Consider the following 19,564-nt stretch of genomic DNA (forward strand, 5'->3'; position numbering starts at 1 on the left):
TTCATACTCTTCTCAAGTATCCGGGTCATGAAAGACAAGGAAAGGCCAGATGCACCCTGGGATTCAGAACTTGATCCTCTGCTTATCAAAGGCATTACTGAGACAACGGATGGAACGGGAATAAGCCTGAGAATCAGAGGGTGGTGACATGTCAATACCAACCTCCTGATCCTGCTGTGGTGATTTAAGAGAAAGCCACTGTTTGCAGCAAACACATGGTCAAGATTTGGGGGTACCGGGGGACCAGATCCACAATTTGCTCCCAGTGTTTCAGGAAAGTTCTTTTCATTGTAGTTAAAACTTTTCCATCAACTTGTTATTTTGTTTTTCAAAATGAACTTTTTTTTTTTTTTTGAGTTTTGAGACAGAGTTTCGCTCCGGTTACCCAGGCTGGAGTGCAGTGGTGCAATCTCGGCTCACCGCAACCTCCGCCTCCTGGGTTCAGGCAATTCTCCTGCCTCAGCCTCCCGAGTAGCTGGGATTACAGGCGCGCACCACCATGCCCAGCTAATTTTTTTGTTTTTTGAGTAGAGACGGGGTTTCAACATGCTGACCAGAATGGTCTCGATCTCCTGACCTCGTGATCCACCCGCCTCGGCCTCCCAAAGTGGTGGGATTGCAGGCTTGAGCCACCGCGTCCGGCCGGCAAAAATGAACTATTTTTAAAGACAGAGATATATTCCCTCAGTGTGTGCCATCAGTAGAAAGGCATCGTCTGCCAGTGCGTCTTATTTTTTTTTGGTTAGAGGTTGAATTTATTTTTTTTTTTCAAGTTAATTATGATTGCTGTGTCACCTTCCTGTATTTTATTTTTACTCTGAAAGATCATAATCCATTCTTCCAAATCATCAGGAATTACTTGGTATAGGTTTCAACAGGCCACCATGTGATCAAATGTTCCTTTGAAGTGTTCTTTCATATTTTATTGCCAGATAGTCCTTCAAGCCACGGCGTGTGGGCTCAGCCACTACGGCTATGTGGTGACATGCTGACCTGAGAAACACACATGCTGACCATCTGGCCAAAACTGAAGATAAAACCACAGCACATCACAATCATTCTTCCAGGACAGGACTGTACCATCTCTTTTGATGTCAAATCTTTTTTTTTTTCCCCAGACAGAATCTCGCTCTGTAGACCAAGCTGGAGTGCAGTGGTGCGATCTTGGCTCACTGCAACCTCCGCCTCCCTGGTCCTGGTTCAAGCAATTCTCCTACCTCAGCTTCCCAAGTAGCTGGGGTTACAGGCACGAGCCACCATGCCCAGCTAATTTTTGTATTTTTTTTAGTAAAGATGGGGTTTCACCATGTTGGCCAGTCTCGTCTTGAACTCCTGACCTCGTGATCCGTCCACCTTGGCCTCCCAAAGTGCTGGAATTACAGGCGTGATGTCAAATCTTAAAATAAAGTAAACTAAGTAATGATGGTTGAAGAAAACATTATTTCTCGTTTAAAAAGATTCTATCTAATTACTGATACTGTTTGGAAATCAACCTATTTTACTTTCTTTTTCTAGGTCCTATTGTCTTCCTGATCAATTAATTTTAAAAATATTTTTAGGTACTGCTTAATCTAAACATCAGCAGTTATTTTTCTCAAATTTCAAACAATTTTGGCCAGGCACGATGGCTCACGTCTGTAATCCCAGCACTTCGGGAGGCTGAGGTGAGTGGATCATCTGATGTCAGGAGTTCGAGACCAGCCTGGCCAACATGGTGAAACTCTGTCTCTATTAAAAATACAAAAATTAACAGGGTATGGTGGTGCGTGCCTGTATACCCAGCTACTCAGGCGGCTGAGGCAAGAGAACCCCTTGAACCCAGGAGGTGGAGGTTGCAATGAGCTGAGATTGCACCACTGCACTCAACCAGCCCGAGCAACAGAGGGAGACTGTCTCAAAACAAACAAGGCTGGGTATGGTGGATCACCGAGACCAGGAGGTCGAGAACAGCCTGACCAACATGGTGAAACCCCGTCTATACTAAAAATGCAAGAATTAGCCAGACATGACAGTGTGTGCCGACAGTCCCAGCTACTTGGGAGGCTGAGGCAGGAAAATCGTTTGAACTCAGGAGACAGAGACTGCAGTGAGCTGAGATCACTCCATTGCATTCCAGCATGGACAACAAGAGCAAAACTCCATCTCAAAAACAAACAAAACCAATGTAAATAAGACAAGTTGTCAAACTATTATTCCCCAGACCAAACTGGCCTGTTTTGGTACAGTCGAAGAGTTAAGAATGGCTTTTACATCCTTAAAGAGTTATTTTAAGGCCGGGCATGGTGGCTCACATCTGTAATCCCAGAACTTTGGGAAGCCAAGGTGGGTGGATCATCTGAGGTCAGGAGTTCAAGACCAGCCTGGGCAACAAGATGAAAGCTCATATCTACTAAAAATACAGAATTAGCCAAGAGGGGTGGCATGTGCCTGTAGTCATAGCTACTTCAGTGACTGACGAGAATAATCACGAACCTGGGAGGTGGAGGTTGCAGGGAGCTGAGGTTGTGCCACTGCACTCCAGCCTGGGCAACAAGACTGGTGAAACTCCATTTCAAAAAAAAAAAAAAGCGTTATTAAAAAAAAAATTGAAAAACTGGCCAGGCGCAGTGGCTCACGCCTATAATCTCAGCACTTTGGGAGGCCGAGCAGGTGGACCACTTGAGATCGGAAGCTTGAGACCAGCCTGGCCAACATGGCAAAACCCTGTCTCTACTAAAAATACAAATATTAGCTGGGTGTGGGAGCACGCACCTGTAATCTCAGCTATTCAGGAAGCTGAGGTAAAAGAATTGCTTGAACCCAGGAGGTGGAGGTTTCAGTGAGCCGAGTTGTGCCACTGCACTCCAGCCTAGGTGACGGAGGGAGACTCCATCTCAAAAAAAAATTATGAGACAGAGACTACACGTGACCCACAAATACAAAGACATGAATTACCTGGTCCTTTACAGAAACAATTGCCAGCTCCTGAGTCAGAGCATCAGTGGAAATGCCGACAACAAACTCTACCTTTTGAGAAAATGACAGGATGAAAAAGTGGCCTTGTGTTCCTTGTATATAGCCAAGGTCAGCAAACCAACATTCTTTTTTTATTTTTTGAGATAGAGTCTCACTCTGTTGCCCAGACTGGAGTGCAGTGGTATGATCTCGGCTCACTGCAATCTCCGCCTCCCAGGTTCAAGCGATTCTCCTGTCTCAGCCTCCCGATTAGCTGGGATTACAGGCGTGTGCCACCATGCCTGGGTAGCTTTTTTCTATTTTTAGTAGAGATGGGGTTTTGCTATGTTGGTCAGGCTGGTCTCAAACTCCTGACCTCAGGTGGTCCACCTGCATCAGCCTCCTGAAGCGCTGGGATTCCAGGCATGAGCCACGGTGCCTCCAGCAAACCGACATTCTATATAGGAAGAATTTTCACATTCAGAATACATATAATGTTATCTAAGACTCAAGAGGAAGACAGAATTCTGCCAGTAGACAAGGAAAAGACATTCCAGTAAAGCTCTTTTGGGAGGGAGGCTTATAAGAAACATACATATGAGAAGAAACAAAGCTCACCCCTCCACCCACACATATTTTGGGCCAGGGGAACGAAGCAGGCAGCCTGGAGACCTGCCTGCCAAACTGCAAAGGGCCTGTGTGAAACTGAGGGGTCAGGTGTTTCGCTTTAATTTGAGGCAAAATTTACACAGAGCAAGATGCAGAGATCTGAAGTGTGTAATACAACGAGTTTGGGTAAATTTATATGCCCATGTGACCACTAACCCTTGAATCAATATGGAGTGCTTTTAATTCTCTAAAAAGTCTTGAACATCATATAATTAGGACCATATATGGGTCCTGTTTTCATTCAACATTGTATTTTTGAGATTCAACGACGTGGTTACACATATTAGTTTGAAATGACTGAGTTATCTTCCACTGTATAAATATACATAGTTTGTTCATCCATTCTCCTACTCATGGACATCTGGGTTGTTTCCAGTTTCGGGCTACTCTGCACAAGCTGCGGTAAGCCTTCATCCATAAGCACTGTGGTGGATGTACGCTTTCATTTCCCCAGGACGAGAATTGCAGGAATATAAGATACATTTATAACTTCATAAAAGATGCCGAATTGTTTTCTTAATGGCTGTACTATTTTATTCTCCTACCAGCTGTGGATGAAAGCTCCAGCTGCTTCTGATCCTAACATTTGCTATTCTGTCCTTTTGTCTCTCATCACCTTGGTGAATATAAATGACACTCGACTGTGGCTTTGATGTGCATTTCCCTGATGATGAATGACCTGAATCATGGCACCCCTGGACAATCTGTGTGTATAAGCATGCAGGTATGTGTTTTTCTGGAGTTAATTGCCTTTCTTTTTTCTGTTGGTAGAAAAACCCTAATTGCACTAATATGATCCGTAATCTACTGCTTGGAATGCAGACCATTCTTCTGCAGGAAGATCATCTTCTTAGTAGTCATTAACGTCTTCCATTTCCATATACAGGTTGTAGTCATAATCCGAAAACGTGAAATCCAAAATGCTCTCAACTCGGAAACATTTTTTAATGAAAACAACCTGGCTTTCCAGAGTCCTCTGACACCCACTGTTGCAAATGGCAAGTCCAGAGTTGCCTGACTCTGGTCTCTTTGCAGGTAAAATCTGTTTTGTTGTTCTCCTTCAAAAAGGTGTAAGATCATTTCTTGATCCCTTATCAAAAAAGCCAACAGTGCGTCTCAACATGGGTGTTCGGAATTCACCTGTCTCAGTACTCAGTCTGCCCATCCGTGTGAAGACTTCCCATGCGGACCGAAAGGGCTCCTTCCTTTCATCTCCTCTTCCAAGCACCCGCGTCTCAGAGGCTGAGTCTGCACGACTCACCTCCTCTCTGCCTTGTTCTTCCACGTTCTGAAGACCTGCCAGTCCTCAAACTCTACTTAATGTTTTGTTCTGGTGGTCACTTTTACATCCCAACAACTCTTACTTGGTCTGCATTTTTTTCTTTTCCGTGGCCCTCAGCTTTCATTTTACAAACGCAATATCCCCTCAGCCTTCCAGAGAATGTTAATTGGAGTTTCCCTAAGAAGGATGCTTATCAAAAAGATCAGCCTCCGTTCCCTGAATTATCTGTGCACTTTGCAGTGGTCTAAATTCTCTGCCACAGTTCTTTACCCTTCATCACACTGAAACCCATGCTGTAGCTAGCTCACGGTGGAGACTTTCCTATCCCTGAATTCGGGGGTGTGGCATGAGACTCGCTGTGGACACCACAAAAAGGCAGAAGTGACCGTGTACTGGCTCAAGCTAAGCCTTATGTGTCCTAATGGCTCCCATGTGCCCTTGGTCACCAGTTCAAGGAGTATGAGGCAGAGACTGCCCAGCCACTACAGCCTTAACAGTCACCCAGCAGAGCCCAGCTGACACCAGCCAGCCCACGAATCCGTGAGGAAGGTGCTCATCTGGAGTGCTCCCGAGCTCTGCTGCTCGGCTGTTACACAGCTGTAGCTGACCAACACATCCCAGGCATCTCTTAACCCTGCTGTGGTCTGACTGTCTTTACAAGCTTCCTTAAATCCCTTCTCTAGAACAAAACCTCATAAAAATAACTGGGCACACTTTAATGTTCATATGCTTAAAACTCCAAAGAGAAGTAGGAAGGGATGGATACAGGGAAGAGAGTGTGCGGGGGAAGGGCACCACAGTTCCTGGGCTCCTTGGCTGTCTGTCCATGATCACGAGGGAGGAGAGAGGAACACGCAGCAAGCCACCATGCAGGTGCAGAGGGAGCAGTGACAGACCTGCACCCACTCAGCAGCACCACCAAGAGGAGAGCAAACCCCAAACCCCCTCTCTTTAGGTCGACAGAGACCTAGAGAAGAACAGAGCACTTTTCCGCCAAATGTCTTTGCTTTGCTTTCAAGGTATCTCTACCAAGTGATTTAATCTACATTCCAAACAAGAAGCCATTTCAATAATTACCAAAATTGTGCTTAAAAAAATCACAGCAAAGGGAATATCATTGATGACACAGGGGAGAGTTTAAAAAATGACCCAGGATAAGCTGGACATGGGGCTCACACTTATGGTCCCAGCACTTTGGGCGGATGGCTTGAGCCCAGGAGTTCAGGACCAACATGAGCAATATGGTAAAACCCCGTCTCTATGAAAAGTAAGAAAATTAGCTGGGTGTGGTGGTGTGTGCCCATGGTCTCAGTTACTCAGGAGGCTGAGGCAGGAGGATTGTTTAAGCCCCAGAGGTGGAGGCTGCAGTGAGCTGCGATTGAGCCACCACACTCCAGCCTGGGCAACAGAGTGAGACCCAGTCTCAAAAAATAAAAATAGAAAACAAATTTAAAAAACAGGGTTGTTTTCTAGCAGACACCCCTTCTAAGTCCTATACAACTCAATGTCCTCAGACCTGAACTAACTGTACCACAGTTAGTTGTACCACAATCACACCGCAGATACTGCCTGCTTTAAAATTTTATTACCGAAAGCCAGTTTTCATTTAAAAATTGGAAAACTGTTTTCTTAAGTCACAGATGAGTAATAATTTTCCTAAAATATCAACTTTCTCCATTTCATTTACTTGTCTATGTTAATGGGATAACTTTTAGAAGCCCTATTTCTTTTAGCTATTGTTAGAATCTGAACATTCACTCTCACACTGATTAAACTGCTCCTTCTTCCCTACATCTTTTTAGGACATACCATGTTATGCTTAAGAACTCTGGGAAAAAATGTATTTACAGAACAAAACACCCCTCTGAAGTCACTGCAGGGTAGCAAAAGCAGGCAGAACCTGGAGGAAGGCTGTAGAACAGGAGAGGGTGCAGGTTTGTGCATTTCGCCTCAGGGCAGGCCCAGTCAGTGCCCCCGTCAGTGCCCCCCCCTGGGAACAGGGCATGGTGCTGGGTTGAGGGCAGCTGTGCACCAAAGGGAGGGTCCCAGACAAAGCCCAGGCTCTGCACGTGCTGGCTCCACACACCTGCTGCCCCAGCCATGGGTGGAGGCCAACTCCACGCAGCTGGTGTCCTAAGGCACAGAGTGCCTCCATCTGCTGCCCGCCCCACCAGCGGAAGCCGCTACCTTGTTCAGACAATATTCCCTATTGCAGGAGAGAAACAAGACTCTTCTGAATACGAGAAAAGCTGAAATTGCTATACTCATGCACAATGACACAATCTAAAATTAGACATTCATAAAAATAGGGAAATGTGAGGAATACTCAGGAGAGAAAGTCATGAATGTACACCAGCCCTAAGAGACCCAGATGCTGGAATGGGCACTCCAGGATCTGAAAGCAGCTATTACCACGATATTCAAAGATGTAAAAACAAACATGCTCACAATAAATGAATGGACAGAATCTCAGCAGAGATAAAGAAATTACAAAAAAGAACCATACAGAAATCTAAAACTAAAAATGCAGAAAAAGTATTTCTGGTGTCAAAACATCCGTTAGCTTGCCGTACCGGCAGACTGAAAATGACAGAAGGGTATGAAAGCTTGAAGACAGATCAAAAGAAAGTGTCCCATCTGAAGGAGAGAGAGATCAGAATCTGAAAAATAAACTGAGCTTCAACTCCGATCTGTGGGACAAGACCACAAGTTTCTCATACATGAAAACTGGAGTCTCAGATGGAGAAGAGAGGGAGAATGAGGAAGAAAGAATACTTCAATACTGGCGGAAAAGTTTATGTTTTATGTTGTAGTGAAAAACATAAGCTCAGACAAGCCCAGACAACATTCTTTAAAAATAAAAAAAATAAATAAAAAAGCAGGCCAGGCACAGTGGCTCACACCTGTAATCCCAGCACTTTGAGAGGCCAAGACGGGCAGATCATGAGGTCAGGAGTTCAAGACCAGCCTGGCCAACATGGTGAAACCCTGTTTCTACCAAAAATACAAAAAAATTATCCAGGCCTGGTGGCATGCCTATAATCCCAGCTACTCAGGGGAATTGCTTGAACTCAGGAGGCAGAGGTTGCAGTGAGCTGTTATCGCACCACTGCACTCCAGCTTAGGCAACAGAGCAAGATTCCATCTCGAAAAAAATCAATAAAAAAAAGCAGTAGTTCAGTAAACAAGTGAAATAAATACAAGAAAATCACACCAAGGCACATCATAGACAAACCATTCCAAACCAAATATAAAGAGAAAATCCTCAAAGCAGCCGGAGAAAAATGGCCCATGGCATACAATGATACAAACGCTAGAGGACTTCCCATTAGAAAAGCAAGAGCCAGAATATAGCAGAATGACATTGTTAAAGTGAAAACAAAAACTCTCAATGAAGAATTCCATAATTAGCCAGAATGAAGGCGAAACAAAGATATTTTCAGATAAATGAAAACTGAAATCTACTGTCAGCAGAACTACCCTGAAAGAATGTGAAAGGAAGTTCTTCAGGCTGACGGGAAATGGGACAAGATGGAAATTCCAATTTTCAGGATAAAATGAAGTGCAGTGCGAATAGTAAATAATATGGATAAAAATCCTAACCCTGTCTTACACGTAGCTGGACCCATGTGACCCCTACAGGACGGGGCAGAACGGCAAACAGCACCTGGTCAATGGCTGACAACTGGTGAGGATGCGGCAGCCCCTGTTCTGGGGCATCTGCCAATCCACAAGGCTGATGACATGCCACCATCAGCCACCAATGCAACATCAGTGGGTTTTAAGAATTCCGGGAAACTGCACATGGGCTCTCAGGAGATACCATGAGCTGGTCTTGGCATCCCACTGAACGACACAGTGACAAGAGGCTTCTGTGTCACATGGAGTGGCTCAACATTAACTCAGAGTAGAGCCTGAAAAGGTAAAGATGTGCACTGCATTTCTGTTGCCTCTCTTAACTGGAGGGCTCGTAGAGAGAGCAAGTATTATTGTCCTACGGAAGCGCTTACACGATGAAGAACGGGACGACAGAGCTAGACCCCATCTCAGAAGAAAAGCAAAAAAGCAGTAGTTCAGTAAACAAGAAGTGAAATAAATGCAAGAAAACTATACCAAGGCACATCCCAGGCCAACCATTCCAGACCAAGATAAAGAGGACGTCCTCAAGCAGCCGGAGAGCAGCCACTCCTATGTCTCTAATCATACTTTCTTGAGGGAAACTGAGAAAACAGTCACTCAGGTGACTCTCTGTGCCCTGGGACTCCAATGAGAATCCCTGGCTGAGGAATGCTACAGGCAGCCAGCTTAAAAATAATAAGCACAGATGGTCCCTGACTGAAGATGGCTGGACTTCACAATTTTTGACTTTACAACAGTGCAAAAGCAACACACATTCAGCAGAAACCGCTCGGAGTGCCCATACAACCACTCTGCTTTCCACCTTCAGTACAGATTCAGTAGATTACACGAGCGATTCAGCACTTTATTATAAGGTAGGCTTTGCGTTAGACAACTCTGCCCACCTGTAGGCTCTTGCAAGTGTTTGGAGCACACTTAACATAGGCTAGGCCGTGACGTTTAGCAGGTAAGGTGTATTCGACGCATCGCAACTTACGGCATTTTCAAGTGACGTCAAAAAGCATCTAGAGAGTAAAATGAAAGTGTCTAATCTAGGCGGAGGGTACACACTCACTGTGAAATCTTTTACACTACTGCGTGTTTGAAAGTCCTCATAATACAATGTTGGATGAAGAGCCAAGGAAGAAGTCAGAACTGTCAATGCTTCTCATTCCAGCTGCACGCTGGCACCCGGCACAACCCAGGAAAAGGACAGACTGTGGGCAATTCTGCAAATTCTTGTCTTCTTCGAATTCATGTTCTAATTGTTTGGGATAGATTTTTATTTTTACCAGAAGTACGAGACTTCAGGGTTTCATTTTTAGCTCTCTTCAGTTATAACAACGCTGCATGGCAAACACACACCCTAGGGGCACAGTTTAAAAAAAGGCTGAGTTTTAAATACCTATAGACATGACCAAAGAATCCATAAATTTTAAGAGTGCAGAGGGGTCCTAAGACCAGAAAGGTTGAGAACTGCTGGTATATAAACAAGTTTAATGAAACTAAAGTTCCTTTAGTTTCAAGTGTCAAAAAAGAAAAACTTCCACACACGGTGACCTGGAGCTGCAGCCAGACACCAGGTACAGGGGCTTTACCAGGCTACCGTCTCTACTCCTGAACTGGGAAGATTTCAGCAATAAACAGGAGAGGGAAAAAGGGATGACTTCACTCCTTGGCGTGTACTTTCAGGCACTGCCATGCCACTGCTGTGTTCCCACTTCAGCACAGTCCCACCTTTATTTTCCTTTGCTGTTTTCTTCTGCCAGTCACAGGGATAAGAGCATCAGCTCTGGCTTTGAATCCCCGCTGACCTCAGGAAAGTTTCTTATCTGTGACTCAGTTCTCCCATCTGTAAAATGGGGTGAAAATCACCAGCAAGGTCAGTTATAGTTAAATAGGTATAATCAAACCCTTCCAGGCTGTTCTGAGGATTATAGAGGGTACTATCTGTCATGTGCTTGGACTGCTATTCCCTGAGCTTTCACATAGTAAGAAATCTTTTAAATGTCTGACCATTCTATAAGCTAAATTGTATCACTGTAAGACTTCTGAAGAAGCAGAGAAAAATCAAAACAGAAGCAGGATACAGAAAAGACAGATGGAAAATTTTACAGTAATAAAAGTATACAACTTAGAGGGCCTTTGGACTTTCTGAAGAGCAATAACCTATACCCGACGGAATATTACAAGGATTCGCAAGGAAAGTGACTAATAAAACGAAGTTAACTCGCTCGCCAATTTCTGAACAAAGAAACCATGACTCTCTATGGCCAATCAATGGAGAACGCTGCCGACAATCATGAGCATCTGCTTGCGGTGGTATCTGAAGCACAGTGGCACTTCAAATGAGAATGGCTGCTCGTGGCCTCAGAGCCGACCCACCGGCCTATGCTAGCTTTGCCACAGCTCACATGAGAGTCAGCTCATCCTCTGTTTCTCTCTGGGGACCAAAGCATGCAGACGAGACAATGACAGATACTATTTTGAAATTATACAGAAAAAAAAAAAAAGAATGGGGGTGTCAATAATGACATCTTGAAAAAAAAAGCAATAGTCCCTTAAGATTCACAGGGTGTGCAGGGCCCAGGTTCCTGGGCTGGACTGCCTGGGGACAAAGGAAGTGGCCTTCCAGGGGAGGCCCTTCTCCTGGGATGGCGTGGGGAAGGAAGAGGAGGAGCCTTTCTGCAGCGGATGGACTCCCTGTAATTCCGGTGCCAAGTGTCCACTCTGGAGTCATAGGACCGCGGTGTCGGTGTCTTCAGGATGAGGTCATGGTAAAGATGCTCAACCAAGAGCCACAGACTCTCCCAAGAGAAGCGGATAAGACAAAAACTGGTGCGACCTTGGCGGGTTGCTGCGAGGATCAAGTGGGGACAGGAGCCCTCGCAGGGTGGCAGTACAAGTCACTGTCTCCATACCATACTGTACTCACACACAGGAACACAGGCCGCAGCTGCTGGGGAACTGGGTCCTTCCTCAGTTACGATCTAAAGAGACAGGTGGCTCTCCATGGCTTTGTGAGAATGGGACTTAAGAAACAAAGCACTTATGAAGCCTGCGGAAGGCACGAAGCGTCGCGCCAGAGACGAGGGACAGGGGCAAGCGCACAGGTGAGGCGAGTGTGGCTCTGGGCCTCACGTGGCGCACCTGCTAGGAGACAAATTTCTTCGTAAATAACACAGAGAAGAGGCCAGCAGATGCGGACACAGCCGGCCCCGGTGCCTCCATACCATCGGGCCTCAGGGCAAGTGACCCCATTGGAAAGCACCACCCTGGTCCCTCTCTCCCCACTACTGACGACTCTGCAAAACTCACCAGCATTGATTTCACTGGGAACGCATTATCTAGTCCCTCTAGTCTTTTTTTTTTTTTTTTTTTTTTTGGGGGGGGAGGAAGGCAGGAAGGGCGGGAAGAAGGACGGTAGGGAGGAAGGAAGGGATGAGGGAAGGAAGGAAGGGAGGAAGCGGGGAGGGAGGGAGGGAAGGGAAGGAAGGAAATCAAGCAATGAAAGAGACATTGCCGACCTGGATCTAGAGGTTTACAAGTTGATTTCTTTTTTTTTGAGAGAAGGAAAGAAAAAAAAAAATAAGTAAAGGAGAGGAAGAAAGAGGAAGAAAAAGAGGGAGAGTAAATGGAAATATTGCTTTATTTTGAAAAAAATTGGGTATTAATAATGGCCAATCAATGTTTCATTTAAACTTATGGGTAGGTGTGATGTGGTATTGACAAGAATGTATATTTTGTGTATTTGAAGTGGAGAGCTCTATAAATATTTATTAAGTTTACTTGTTCCGGATCTGAGTTCGAGTCCTTGATATCCTTATTAATTTTCTGTCTCATTGAATCTAAGTCTCGTATCTGGGTGTTAGGATCGTTAGCTCTTGTTGTTGCATTGATCCTTTTACCACTATATCTTTGTTGCTTTAAAATCTATTTTATCTGATACGAGAATTGCAACTCCTGCTTTTTATTTATTTATTATTTATTTTTGCTCTCCATTTGGTTGGTAAATCTTTCTCCATCCCTTTGTTTTGAGTCTTTGTGTATCCTTGCCTGTGAAACAGGTCTGGATGTAACATGCCATTGGGTTTTGGCTGTGTCTTTTGATTGGGGGATTTAGTCAATTTAAATTTAGGGTTACTGCCATTGGATGTTGACCGGCTGTTTTATCCATTCGTTGGTGTAAATTCTTCTTTATGTTGGTGCTCTTTACTTTTTGGTGTATTTTTAGAAAGGCTAATACTGGTTGTTTCTTTCTGTGTGTAATGCTTCTTTCAGAAGCTCTTGTAAAGCAGGCCTGGTGGTAATAAAATCTCTGAGTTCTTGCTTGTTCATAAAAGATTTTATTTTTCCTTCAGTTGTGAAGCTTAGCTTGGCTGGATATGAAATTCTGGGCTGAAGGTTCTGTTCTTTGAGGATGTTGAATATTGGCCCCCACTCTCTTCTAGCTTGTAGAGTTTCTGCTGAGAGATCTGCTGTAAGTCTGATAGGCTTGCCTTTGTGGGTAACCTGACCTCTCTCTCTGGCTGCCCTTAGTATTTTCTCCTTTGTTTCAACCCTGGTGAATCTAATGATTATGTGCCTTGGGGTTGCTCTTCTTGAGGAATATCTCTGTGGTGTTCTCTGTATTACCTGGGGTTCAGTGTTGACCTGCTTTGCTAGTTTAGGAAAATTTTCCTGAATAATATCCTGAAGGGTATTTTCCAGCTTGGATTCATTCTCTCCGTCACATTCAGGTACACCTATCAAACGTAAATTTGGTCTTTTCACATAGTCCCACATTCCTTGGAGACTTTGCTCATTTCTTTTTATCCTTTTTTCTCTAATCTTTTCTTCACGTTTTATTTCATTAAGTTGGACTTTGACCTCTGATATCCCCTCTTCTGCTTGAACAATTCAAGTGTTTAAACCTGTGCATACTTCTCGGAGTTCCTGTATTGTATTCTTCAGTTCCATTATTTCACTCATACTCCTCTCTAAGTTGTCTATTCTCAACAGGATTTCATCAAACCTTTTTTCAAAGTTCCTAGTTTCTTTACGTTGGGCTACAACATGTTCTTTTAACTCACCGAAGTTTGTTATTATCCATTCCTTGAAGAGTGATTCTGTCATCAAAAGGCGTTCGTTCTCCATCAAGCCTTGTTCCATTGTCGATGTGGAACTGTGATCATCTTTAGAGGGAGAGGCGTTCTGACTTTGAGTATTCTCAGCTTTTTTACGCTGGTTTCTTCCCATCATTGTAAATTTATCCTCCTGTTGCCTTTGAAATTACCAACTTTCAGATTAGGTCTCTTGAGTGGATGTCCAGGTTGTTAGTTCCCAGGGCCAGAGCAGCGGCGTTAAAACTGATGGTGCTTTTCTGCCCAGGATTCTCCTGTCTGGCTTCCTTCTTGTGTCCGTAGTAGGCGACTCTGCCTTCCTGGGGCTCCAAACCTCGGTCAGAAGGGGAACCAGTCCCGTTTACACTGCGCCGAGTGCTGCCAAGGTGCCGTCGCAGCCGCTGTGCCGGGCTCTGGTGTCCTGCTGGGGACCCGTGCGGGTGGGTCCTCCGAACCTGTTTACTCTGCTCCGAGAGCTACCGCGCCGAGGTGCCGGCGGAACCGCTGCGCCGGCCACGAGAGTCGCGCTGGCCACCCGTGTGTTTCCTCCACTGGGGGATCTTCTGCTTCGTGAGCGACCAGAATTTGTCTGAAAGTGTGGCGTCCTCTAGTTCTCCGTGCCTTCCCTGAGAGCTGCAATCCCGGGTTGTTAGCGATCAGCCATCTTGGATCGTTCCTCGTCCCTCTAGTCTTAAAACCACCTTGCTCTCCCCTCCCCAAAGCCTACCAACTTTGCAGCTGATCACAACACTGCAGAGGCTGACATGCAGAGTCACAGGGGCTCAAGGTCATGCCTCACCACCCACAGTGAGCTGTCCACATTTACATTAGAGAAAAACAAAGACTCGGGTCCTCAGGTACATTAGCCATGTTTCAAGTGCGCAGAAGGCAGGTGTGGCTGGTGACGACCAAGTCGGTGCAGACAGAAAACACTCCGTCACTGCAGAGAACCCTTCAGGACACCACCACTCTAGTGATTAAGGCTGACTTCCATGTGGGGTGGGGAGGAGGGTGTAAAACGTATTCCTCCCACCCCCACTTTGTTTTTTTGTTTTTTTTTTTTGAGATGGGAGTCTTGCTGTGTTGCCCAGACTGAAATGTAATGGCACAATCTTGGTTCACTGCAACCTCCACCTCCGGGGTTCAAGCAATTCTCCTGCCACAGCCTCCTAAGTAGCTGGGATTACAGGTGTGCATCACCAGGCCCATCTAATTTTTAAAAAAATTTTTTTGAGATAGAATCTGGCTCTGTCACCCAGGCTGGAATGCAATGGCGTGACCTTGGCTCACTGCAACCTCCATCTCCTGGGTTCAAGTGATTTGCCTGCCTCAGCCTCCCGAGTTGCTAGGATTACAGGCATGTACCACCATGCCTGGCTAGTTTTGTATTTTTAGTAGAGATGGGGTTTATCCATCTCTACTAGTTGGTCATGCTGGTCTCCAACGCCCAACCTCAGGTGATCCACCAGTCTTGGCCTACCGAAGTGCTGGGATTACAGGCACCTGCCACCACACCCTGCTTATTTTTGTATTTTTAGTAGAGACAGGGTTTCACCATGTTGTCCAGGCAGGTCTCGAACTCCTGACCTCAAGTGATCTGCCCACCTCGGCCTCCCAAAGTGCTGGGATTACAGGTGTGAGTCACCACACCTGGATTTCTCCCTAATAAACATCTGTAGTCAAGATTTTTAAAGCCAAAGTATATTCACGTACCGCTTATAGAATTTGGAAAAATACACATAAGATTAGCATTTACGAAGGGTCTGAAAGCCTTTAACAATGCCCACCCTCCAACCACCGAGGGTCCTCCAGAAGCACACGTGCGCACTCACCTTTGCTGTGCTTGCCCAAGGGCCTCTTGGGCAGCGACTCCTCCGTGGAATGTGCTGATGTGTGCAGGGCATTTTCCAAACTATCACTGACGCTGCTGACAGGGGCCTCAGTTCTTGGAGTTATCTGCGGGAACAGAAGCAGAATCATCTTATTTTCTCCCATGGAGTTAATAGGGGACAATTTATTTGTTAATTAAGTCTTTCGTAATTACCTTGGTTTCAATTTTTCTACAAGACACATACTACTAGCATAATAATAAGCTTTCCCCAAGAAAATTTTACCTACTACTCTCCACTGAAAGTGTAAAAGAGCTCAGATAATTTGAGCCAGACATAGGAGCATATGTCTTATGGCTGGGATTCATTGGGGTGCAGAGAAACCATGTTAGCCAAAGAGGCCTGGTATGGTGCTTCACATCTGTAATCCCAGCACTTGGGGAGGCTAAGGTGGGTGGATCTCTTGAGTTCAGGAGTTCGAGACCAGCCTGGCCAACACGGTGATACCCCAACTCTACTAAAAATACAACGGGTGTGGTGGCAAGTGCCTGCAGTCCAGCTCCTTGGGAGGCGGAAACGGATCACTAGAACCCAGGAGGTGGAGGCTGCAGTGAGCTGAGATGGCGACACTGCACTCCAGCCTGGGCAACAGAGTGAGACTCGACTCCAGGGAAAAAAAAAAAAAAAAGCTATGTTAGCCAAGGTGGTGTGGAATTATGTATTTCTATTTGAGGCAAAAACTTACTTTCATATTTCTTCAAATCAAATAGTTGCCTATAAAACTAATTATACAGCAGGACTTAACACTTTCATCCCATAAATCTTGAACAAATCATAAAATGCTCTAAAAACAACAGCAAAGAACAGAATACAACTGCATCTATTTGGGGTACAGTTTGAAAAAGCGTATCTTAAAATTACATCACAATTCCATTTCCAGAAATTCATCATACAAAGTCCTCACACACGAGAAAAAGATCTGACAGGGTGTGCCCACTGCTGTAGTGTCTGTGATAGGGAAAACAGGGCACACCCTCAGTCCCCACCGACAGAGACCCACCAAGCACAGACAGTGCACCTGCAGATGAGGCCGCCCGCAAGCTGTAGGTGGGGGAGGCCCTCCTGACCACCAAGTGGAGGCCTTCCAACACACACCAAGTGCTGAAACAATCCAGGGGCTAGCCAGGCTTGTCCCACCCCTCCCGTTTCCTGGGTGAGTGACGATGTGAGTGTGTGAATAAGCTGGAAGGGGCCCAGAGGGGTGAGATGAGGAGGGCAGCAATAACTTTAATCCCTCCATCAGTAGTTTACAATTTCACAGCCAAAATACATTTATAACTTATAGGGTTTAGAAGAATAAAAATGGCCATTGCTGGAACTTCTCTACAGTCTGAATGTGTTTCACAATTTCAGAGGATATGAGAGAGAGGCGTAGATTTTAAAGTTCGTCGGAAGAGACAACAAGCATCGCTTCATCCGCAGTATGGGAAAGTGCGTAGGACAGACAAGCATCCTGAGAAACGGCCTGACCTCTCCAGCCTCCGCTTGTTCTTTCATCTCATACCTGGACGGTAGGTGGCAGTTGACAAAGACATCCCCTAAGTTCACCGGCAAGCACAGATCCCAGCACCCGCCTCACAGAGGCCTGGCCAGGCAGGCGGGGTCTTGCCCTCAGACGGGATGAAAGCAGAGGTGGAGGCCGAATTGGGAGGAAAGGGTGGAGACTGGCGCCACTCCAGCAGGACCAGCACCTGCTGTATCCCACAGACAGCAAGCTGCAGGGGCCACACCCAAGTCCGCAGCGTGATCCCCTGCCCCCCAGCAGGAAGCCCTCCTGGGCTGTGCACGTAGGGAGAGGGACTAACAGATCCCACGCAACCCAACAGATACCTTCCGAGAAAAGCAGCTCATCACAAGGCTCCATGATTGGGAAGTTTATGTAACTTGAGAAAATAAGGCCGGGCACAATGGCTCACGGCTGTAGTCCCAGCACTGTGGGAGGCTGAGGCAGGAGTCTGACATTGTCCTGGGTAACACAGCGAGACCCTGTCTCTATTTAAATCTTTAGAAAAGAAAAAAAAAATCCTAGCCATCCAGTAATGGCTCCAGAAAGTCAATTCTCTGGATAACATTACATGTTGTCAAGAAAATTACACTTTTGGGATTATTTATATTTGTAACTTATATTGGTTGATTTCTCTCTGATTTAACAAAGTCTCTTTCATTATTCAATGGTAGGAGATCCCAGAAATGAACTCCTTTCCCATTAAAGATAATAGAACCGATACAAGATATAAATCGTACACAAGGAGATTTTTAGTTCCAAATAGTAAATATCACTTTGAGAGACAACCCAGGAGGGTAACATGTTAACTATATAAGAAACACAGCTGAGACCAGGCACAGTGGCTCACACCTGTAATCCCAGTACTTTGGGAGGCCGAGGAGGGTGGATCACCTGAGGTCAGGAGTTCGAGACCAGCCTGACCAACATGGTGAAACCTCCTCTCTACTAAAAATGCAAAATTAGCCAGGCATGGTGGTGTGGGCCTGTAATCCCAGCCACTCAGGAGGCTGAGGCCGGAGAATCACTTGAACCCAGGAGGCAGAGTTTACAGTAAGCCCAGACTACGCCACTGCACTCTAGCCTGGGCAACAAGAGCCAAACTCCATCAAAAAGCAGAAGCCGGGAGGAGAGGGGAGGGGAGGAAAGAAGAGAAGGAAGGAAACACACACACACACACACACACACAGCTGGGTACAGTGGTTCACACCTGTAACTCCAGCACTTTGGGAGGCCAAAAGAGGAGGATCACTTGAGGCGAGGAGTTCAAGATCAGCCTGGGCAACATATCGAGACCCCATCTCTACAAAAACACAAAAAGTAGCTGTGTGTTGTGGCGTGCGCCTGCCATCCCAGCTACTTGGGAGGATAAGGTGCGAGAACTGCTTGAGCCCAGGAGTTTGAAGCTGCAGTGAGGTATGATCGCACCACTGCACTCCAGCCTGGGAGACACTGAGACCCTGCTTCAAAAAAACAAAAGAAACAGAACCACAACAGAACCCATTCAATTTGGACTGATGCCTGATGCACGAACCTCCACATTCTCTTAGCTGCTTTAGTACCTATTCCAAGTCCTAGTTCTAAGAAGGAAAAATGAGCTGCCTTTTCTTTTTTTACAGGCTCACGCCTGTAATCCCAGCACTTTGGGAGGCCAAGGTGGGTGGATCATGAGGTTAGGAATTTGAGACGAGCCTGGCCAAAAGAGTGAAACCCCATCTCTACTAAAAATACAAAAACTAGCCGGGCATAGTGGCGTGCACCTGTAATCCCAGCTACTCGGTAGGCTGAGGCAGGAGAATTGCTTGAACCCGGGAGGCAGAGGTTAAAGTGAGCCAAGATCGTGTCACTGCAACTCCAGCCTGGGTGAGAGACTCCATCTCAGGGGGGAAAAATGGCAAAAAAAAAAAAGAGACAGATTCTCTTCTGTCACTCAGGCTGGAATGCAGTGGCACAATCATAGCTCACGGCAGCTACGACCTCCTGGGCTCAAGTGATCCACCTCAGCCTCCCGAGTAACTGGGACCACAGGTGCATACCACCAAGCACAGTTGAGAGTGAGCTGTCTTGACAACCATCATTAGCAGTTCCAACTTTGCTAGCTAGCAGTGAACCTCCTTGCCCCAAAAGAAACGTGTGATTAGTGCGTTCTCGCACACAGATATTGCCTGCCTGCCCTAAAAGACTCCAAAGAGCTCCAAAGGAAAGCCAACCTCCCAACTCTCAGCCTGCTCGGGTGGAGGGGGAGAGGAGGGCTGAGCAGAGGAGAGCACAGCCTTGGAGAGGAAGAGAGCAGTACTGATTAGTGCTTCTCAGCCTCAACAGCACACTGGAACCCCAAGCCCTGAGAAGACGACCTCCCACACTTCCCCTCAAAATCACAGTTTCCGGAAACGGGGCTTCTTTGGTTATGTGCCTGAAGCTCTCTGGCGATTCTAATTTGCAGCCAGGCTGAGAACCCACCATGACCCCAAGTCCAGGTTTTATACTGCACCCATCATCCGGTCAATTCCTGGCAAGGACAGAGGAGACCCAGGGAAAACAGGAAGTCCTTTCCCCACACAGGCAG

At 46.0% G+C, this 19,564-nt stretch overlaps 1 protein-coding gene across 2 annotated transcripts in view; it reads right to left on the reverse strand.

Moving 5' to 3' along the window:
- The window catches only part of ZCCHC14 (zinc finger CCHC-type containing 14), an 87,065-nt gene that overhangs the window by 41,415 nt on the left and 26,086 nt on the right, over nt 1-19,564 (reverse strand). For both annotated transcript variants that reach the window (XM_035282719.3, XM_035282718.3), the window contains exon 2: nt 15,438-15,561. In XM_035282719.3, the coding sequence (XP_035138610.1) occupies nt 15,438-15,561 (124 nt within the window). The remainder of the gene's footprint in view (nt 1-15,437; nt 15,562-19,564) is intronic.

Source organism: Callithrix jacchus, chromosome 20, assembly GCF_049354715.1.
Source record: "Callithrix jacchus isolate 240 chromosome 20, calJac240_pri, whole genome shotgun sequence".
Taxonomy (NCBI): domain Eukaryota; kingdom Metazoa; phylum Chordata; class Mammalia; order Primates; family Cebidae; genus Callithrix; species Callithrix jacchus.